This window comes from Eleginops maclovinus, chromosome 3, assembly GCF_036324505.1.
Source record: "Eleginops maclovinus isolate JMC-PN-2008 ecotype Puerto Natales chromosome 3, JC_Emac_rtc_rv5, whole genome shotgun sequence".
Taxonomy (NCBI): Eukaryota; Metazoa; Chordata; class Actinopteri; order Perciformes; family Eleginopidae; genus Eleginops; species Eleginops maclovinus.
The window spans coordinates 25,162,904-25,170,560 of record NC_086351.1 but is presented as its reverse complement, the minus strand read 5'-3'; the positions used below and the strand labels follow the sequence as shown (position 1 = coordinate 25,170,560).

The window sequence follows — 7,657 nt, the reverse complement described above, 5'->3', positions numbered from 1 at the left end:
AGCACCATGTCATTTGAATCTGTACAGCTCATGCTGGATAACACGGTCAGGGACATTAAACCCCAATTTGAGTGTGACCTTTTCTGCTGCTTTTATCTAAAAGGATTCTGGGAAAGGCGGTCCCTCTTTGTGAGGATTTCCTACTTTCTCAGTAGGTATTCATAAATTAGCTTTGGTCCCTGCCTAATATTTAGCAAATTGTCCAACCTTACAAAGTCTAATGACCTTTAAAAGTGGAGCTTCCTGTGTCTTTAATCACACATCACACAGGGTTATTTTAAAAAGGCTTACATATAAGGTTTTATTTAGGTGATGCATTGATCCTCGGTGCCTGGCTACAGTCGAGCCCAGTGTACTGATCTGGGATCTGGCCCCGCTCCACTTGCACTGAGGCTGGGGTATTAACTTTGCGGGGGAGGATGTGACCATCCAAGCCAGAGAAATCATCGCTGCTCACATCTCCTCCCCCAGCCATGTTTCTGCTGAGAGGGTAAGAAAGGAGCGCCATGATGTGAAAATGTGTCATCTTATGGAGCACACAGTGAATAATGTGATTGTACCACCGTATGTGTGTGTGTGTGATAGAATTGCGACTCCGCATATCTGCATTCACCCACCGAATGAGGGCAGGCCTCAGATATGAATGCTAGGATGTGTTGGCCGCCGCCTCTTGGTGCTACCAGGCCTGTAAAGGTTAATAACTCCATCAGCGTGATAGCATCAACCAAGATTAAAGCAGAAGATATTTGCAATGTTGTTATTTAAAGTTTCTGAGAAAAGAAGAAAAACATGTCTGCCGCTGCTCTCTTACTTTATTCTCTTTTAGGATTTAATGCAGTGTTTGTGCTACGCCTAGACTCAATGTGACTGAGCACGAGTCCTACTGGTCATGCTGCCATTTTCCTTTTTTCACAACATTTGAAAGATGTATTTACATCTAGTAAAAGCTTGAAAAGCAGAAAAACAGAAAATATGACGTGTCCAGAGATAGAGAAAGATTATGAGATCATTTAAGATAAGATAAAATAAGATAAGATGTACCTTTATTAATCCCCGTGGGGAAATTCAGTGGTTGAAGCGGCAACAGAATAAGAATGAAAAACAGGACAGTGTGTTCACACAGGATAATAAAACAAAAACTAAATCATTAAAATGATGTACAGGTAAGTATCTGTTAGAACAAAAAACGGAATTAAGGACTTCAATGAACATTCAATGAAACAATTTTTGATTGATAATCAAATCAAATCCAAGGTTTCCTCCTCATGAGATAGGATACATCCTTACACTTTATAAAGCAAATCAAGCCATTAAGATACGTGGATTAAATCATGTGCCAGTGATACAAATGTGTCCAGGTAGTGCAGATGGGAGATTTGTTAATTTTAGGACTAAATATGGCCAGCTACTTCCTGTTTCTTGGGGTGAGATGTTTTTCACCGCCACGCCACTGCAAGATCGTATCGATATTGCAAAAACTATTTGAGAACTTTTGATTCTCCAATTCTTCTGATGGTACTGGCCAAATTGGATTGAGTCGATCGTAATAAAACTATGAGTTGATGGTTTTAGCACAGATGCAGAAAAGGGCAAAAATGGCAAAAGTTAAATATTCAAAAAAGATGGAAAACCTCCTGTTGGGTTTACAATATGCTTCGTGCTGACTTTTTTTTTTTTACCAAAATAAGCTCAACAGTAGGGCTTTAAATGCTGAAATGTAGTTTATTGCAGCTCAATAATTAAAGCTATCTCTGGCAGTATGCTGAAATTAAACGTATGCTCCGTTTAAGTGGGCTGAATAATATGTGATACCGGTAACATGACGTCTCTGTGTGTTATTAACAACATGTTAGTGGAGCCTCTGTACGGCCCTGTGACCTGCTGTATATGAACGAGTCTCTATTCAACGTTAGCTCACCTTGTCATTGGTGTGTTAACGGGGATTTGGCTGACAAGCTTTCTAAAAGCAGGCGATTCCACAGAGGACAGAGGCTGCAGATCTTCAACACTCTGCCACGAGTCTCTGAACTTCTTGGGGATCAAGCAGCAGACCAGAGAAAGTTACCTTCTGTTGCTTCGGCCTGCGAGCGCTCCTGTCTTTCTCTTTTCTTTTCTCTGAGCCTGCAGCTCTGCATTGTGAGCCTGCAGCTTTGCATTGTGAGTCTATTTCTGCAGCTCTCTGAACCAATAGTAAACAGACTTACTGAGTTACTATTCTACCTGCACAATTATTTCTCTGGTGTCGGAATGTCTCGCGATGTTTGTGATTTCTTAAAAACAAAACACCACATCATTTCGGGTTAAAATGTGTTGTAACTGCGTTACTGAGAATGGTCATTTCAGAAGTAATGCGTTATATTACTGCGTTACAGCAAGTAATGCATTACTGTAACTCTGTTACTTTTGTAACACGTTACACCCAACTCACTGGCGTAACACAAGCACTTGGGGCCCCCCTGCAGGTACTTAGACTGGGGCCCCCCACCGCCACCTGCCACGGCCTCCTTACTACTAGCCTACTCCTACTTCTCTCTCTTTATATATATATCCTAATATATATATAGGCCTGTGTGTGTGTGTTTTGATTGCATAAAATAGTGAAAAAGATGCTGCAACTCAGCCCCTGACATCCCATGCCCATTTAATCCATAGGCCTATATAGATGTTTTGTTAACCCATTAATATTCTGTACACAGAGTAGGCTATCCAATCCATTTATTACATATAATTCTAACAATGAAACAGTCAGCAACAACAGTCAGCAATAAAAGTAACATTAATGATGATAAACAGAGCATTTACATCTTTGGATACGAGTATATGTGGGCACTCCTCCTAGCGCACCTATGAGCGAAGTCTCTAACCACACCGTTTAAATCTAACTTGCGAGCGCGCCTGTTCTCTATAGAAATGATGGCTAGGCCCCGTAGCCTATCTTGCGACATAGTGCTTCGCAAGTATGTTTTTATCAATTTTAGTTTAGAAAACGACCTCTCTGCTGTTGCAACGGTTACGGGTATGGTCAAGAACAATTTTATAGCTGTGGCAACGTCAGGCAGACTGGACAATATGGAACTGTGTTTCACAAAGAGAGTGCGTGCCAAATCTTGTACCCCACCACGTTCAATTTCTTTTAGAGCGGGTAGGCCTAGTAATGCGCTTCTAAATGACAGGATCTGATCAGGAAAATCAGCAGATAAGTCGTCATTATATTGCGCAGCCAGAGTACTTGCTGATGCATATAACTCACCATCGGATTTCGAGATGAGTTCCTCGGGGCGTAAAAACCCAAACCTTCGTGCCACTTCTCGCATGCTTTCAAACCTGCGACCCACCTGCGCAACGACTATGTCTAAAGTGGCGTAGAAGACCGACACTTTAAAATTCTCCTCTGCATTCGTAAGCCTTTCGTCCTCACACAATTCGTCGAAATAGGTTTTCGTACGCCTGTTGCGTTTCTCGGGAAATACAGGAGAGATACCCCACAATTTGGCCAGGTCTTGGGCAGCTTCTTTGAGGCTGTCATATTCACCTCTGAGTGACGCAAGGCTGTCAGACGCACTTGAGAGATACTGGCTTGCCTGTAGTATGTCCACGTTTTGTTTTTGGAGATGTTGGGAAACAATGTGGACTGACTCAAGAATTTTACCCTGTATGACCGTTTGAAACACAAATTCAAAATTTTCCATGCTGGCTTTGAGACCAGTGGCCTCCGCGCGTTCTTTGGGTTTTTTGGACAGCAGGGATATTTTAGTGAGCGCTTTCATTACGTCTGGGTAACGAAACCGAAGGGCGCGCACCGCATCATTTCTGGATGCCCAACGTGTCGGGCATAGACGTTTAAGAGTTGGCTGCCCTGCCACTTTGAACTGCACTTCCAAAATTTCCCAACGTTTAATGCTTGCGCTGAAGAAGTCATACAGTTTCTCTACTGTATCGTAGTACGCTCTCACCTTTGCCACATTCTGGCACGCATCGTTTAAAACTAGATTTAGATTGTGAGAAGCGCAATGAACGTACATTGCATTTGGTTCCCTATCCGAGATTCTTTTTTGTAAGCCAGAGTAGACCCCGCTCATTGTGGCTGCGCCATCGTATCCCTGTCCTCTGCATTTATTGACCGAGATTCCTTTCATCTCTAACAGCTCGAGAATAATTTTTTCTAAGCCGTGTGCGCTTTGGTCGTGGACTGAATGGAAACCCATGAAACTCTCGTGAATTTGCACGTCTGAGGGCACATCATTGTCATCTTTAGGAATCGTGACATAGCGGAGCACTTGGCTTAGCTGATCCACTTTGGAAATGTCTTGTGTTGTGTCTAATATGACCGAATAAAATTCTGCCTCATGGATTTCTTTCACTATTTCGTCTAAGACAGTTTGTGCCATGATTGAGATCATCTCGTTTTGAATTTTTGGGCTTAAGTATTTGATTTTACTTTTACTTCTGATCAACTTCTCCAACACGGGGTCGTAACGCGCAAGGAGTTCGATGTGGGCCAGAAAGTTTCCATTATTGATTTCTCCTAGTTTCTCGTGGTGCGCACGGAAAGCGGAGTTACAGGACGCAAGGGTTAATGTAACGTCAGCAATCCTTTTTAAAACATCTGACCAAAAACTAACCTCACTTTTGAAATCAGATGAAATCCTTTCGTCGATGGTTACATTTTGCTGCCATGTATCATACACAACACAGGCTGACAAGTGGCAACGGGCATGTTCGTGCTCTCTGATCTTCCGCGAAAGACCTTGCCAGTCATTAATCCCGGTTGTCCATGCCAAATTATGGCCCACAGACGTTCTGTCACCAAACAACCAACAACACTGGCAATACACACGATCCATTTTAGGAGAGTAACACAACCATTTGCGTGATATCTGTGTACCTTTCTTGGACACACGGTTATAGTACTCTTTAGAAAAGCACCTGCCTCTAGCATCCCTCGGATAGGGGCCTTCGTATTTGCATGGCCCCTGCTTTATAATCGATCTCTTAACATCACTGTCAGAGATGTCAACAGGGAAATTAGCCCTGTCACTAGGGTAAGGATCAGAAGGCCTATCAACAGCGCATTCAAGATCAGAAGAAGTCCCACTCCCAACATTCTCGCTGTCCCGGATTTCTTCTTCAGGCCCCGTAATGGTCTCTCCCTCAGTTGAAGAAGAGTCAACGGCACATCCAGAGACATCTTCCTCACCTGCGGCTGCGGTACACGCATCTCTGTCATCAGCAGCCATCTGATGCACGGCATCTCCTCCCTCATCCGATGCACCTGTGATTTCAGCGTCTTTTCAGGCTCTTTATTTAATTGCCACAGGCTATTTACTGCTTTTCAATAATAAAAAACAACAACTTTGATGCTTTGTCTTTATGAAGAAGAGTCAACGGCACAGCCAGAGCCTCACCTGCGGTATGCCTATCTCTGCCATCAGCAGCCACCCGATGCACGGCATCTTCCTCATCCGATGCAGAAGGGCATGCGCCTGTGATTTCAGCGTCTGTCTGATGCGCAGCGATCCCTCCCTCCTCGTCTGCTGCTAACCCTTTGAAGAGTCCGATTGCATTTCAGAACTTATTTTGGGTTCTCACGGCCATGTCACAAATTCTCCGCAAGTTTTTAACACAGACGCCTACGAGGGAGCTGTAGGGGCCTACATGTTAGCTTAAGACATTTCTGGACGGATGGATGAAAATCCAATTCCCTTGCGTTTTAAATGAGAGAAACAATTAGACGTTTTACTTAAGTATTTTTTTCTCTTTGTTTAATTGTCACATGTTATTTACTTCTTTTCAATACAAAACGTAACTTTGATGCTTAGCTTGCATGGAGGCTAGTGGAGGCTAGAGGCTGCCTCAGGCCACTGCCTCGTTTTACTGTAACTGCGCTAGTTTTTTTTTTCCACGACCCTACCTGATTGTGCATCCTGAAGTGGAGAGTTAGGCTGCACTCTCCCAAAAACAGATGAAATTTTGGGCAGTGTGGATGTAAATTCATCTCTTTTCTTTTTGTTTTGTCGCTTTTGAGCACCACTTTTTTCTCTGGTGCGCTTCATTTCTGCGGTGAAATGGCGCGTAATATTAGATCGCATATTTCGTGCATTGAATCATATCGGGAGACGAACACGGGCCCCCCCTAGCGGCCCGGGAAAGCTGTATACAACACAGCTACTGCTTTTACAATGAGCTTACAGCTAAAAAAAAAGAATGGAGAGTATTTGAATAACTTGTACTAGTAGACACAAACGAAGAATAATTAGAAGTGAGAATGAAACAGTGACTCATTTTCACAGTTTTTTTTAACTATACATGTTTATCTATACATTTATCTAAATATGATCAGTTTAGTAAGCGATGAGGCTGATGCATTCAATAGCTAGCTAGTATCAACCTCGAACTCATCAGACTAATATTACCTCAGTCTAAGACAAGTAAATACAAGACAAGCTAGCAAGTTTGCTGGCAAACTAGGCATGAAAAGTGAGATGACGAACGATAAAACATTTTAAAATACGTTTCTTCAGACTTTCATAAACAGAAAACACATCTGATTACCATCGTTGTTACTTGTGCACAAAATAGCTTTCACCCACAGACGCGGGAGCTTGCTTTGGAGGTTGCGAAAGTCACGAAGTGACAGACATTTCCATAAGCGGTAACGCGAAAATTAGCTTTTTTGAACGTCCCATACAGACCAATAATTAAATGTTACATATCTCTGAACATAAAAGTGCCATGGGTTTACAATCCATTCAAATGTCGTTGATCTGGCGATGTCTTACCAATTTAGAGAACGATGAGGCTGTGCTAGTTATAAACCAACACTTCTGCGACATACGAAGACTTTAGCTAGTCAGAGCAAACAGGAGGATACTAATATTACTATTTTGAATAGGTATTTTTTATTTAGACTTTTCTTACATCACTGCCATACAAACGTGATGATTTGTCATCATTGGTGCACAAAAATACGGTCTCATCCTGTGAGAAGAGATGTGTCTGCTCTGATTGCTAGCCACGACGGCATCTGAAACACTGTAATCTTCAGGCGATCAGTCACAGTCAGTAGCGAGGTTTAGCTAAGAAATACTTCAGAAAAGTCAATGACAACACACCCAATTTCCGGGTTTCAAAATAAAAGTAAGTTGTTCATGTATCCACTGGCGCAGTATTATTTCATGTAGTGTCTTTCAAAATTGCGGCCGGCCGCGGCCGCTCTAGTAGAAATCTAACATGCTGTCGGCGGCCGCTTTGGGGTATAGAGGTAGGGGGCCCGTTCTCATATGAGGGGGGCCGGGGCCCCCCCGCCTCGCGGGGGCTGCGGGGGTATACTTTACGCCAGTGATTGCTGTGTTTCTTATCGTGCGAGTAGCCATGTATTTTAAATTCCCTACTGCCCCTGTACTTCCCACCACGAAACGGCAGCAATAAGCGGGATGTGCGACAGGGGAGTGTGAGGAGCGCAGCACATAAAGCAACAAGAGGGAGGCAGGCAGACAGAACAAGGCAGGAAGTCAAGAAGGCAGGAGAGAACGCAGAGAAGCGCAGCCCGACTGAAGAAGAGGCAGGAAGTCACAGCAAGGCAAGAAGTAGGCCTACCGCGAAATCCAGGAAGGACGAAGTGGCGTGGCTAAGACGTCAGATGTGAGCGGCACAGCAC

At 43.4% G+C, this 7,657-nt stretch overlaps 1 protein-coding gene across 1 annotated transcript; it reads right to left on the bottom strand.

The window, feature by feature from the left end:
• Positions 1 to 301: 301 nt before the first annotated feature.
• On the bottom strand, positions 302 to 7,329 carry LOC134861730 (zinc finger MYM-type protein 1-like). Its single transcript, XM_063879156.1, has 3 exons — positions 5,406 to 7,329; positions 3,172 to 5,272; positions 302 to 482 (listed from the first exon to the last, which is right to left on the bottom strand). Exons 2-3 carry the CDS (start codon positions 5,235 to 5,237, stop codon positions 302 to 304), a joined length of 2,247 nt encoding a protein of 748 aa, XP_063735226.1. The 5' UTR covers positions 5,238 to 5,272; positions 5,406 to 7,329.
• Between the last annotated feature and the right edge of the window lie 328 nt (positions 7,330 to 7,657).

Excerpts from the sequence above, each read along its gene's own strand:
- LOC134861730 (XM_063879156.1), bottom strand. The coding sequence starts at position 5,237 with ATGGCTGCTGATGACAGAGATGCGTGTACCGCAGCCGCAGGTGAGGAA. Across the intron at positions 483-3,171 it reads GATTTTCCTGATCAGATCCT|CAGAAACATGGCTGGGGGAG; the intron begins GTCATTTAGAAG and ends TTACCCTCTCAG.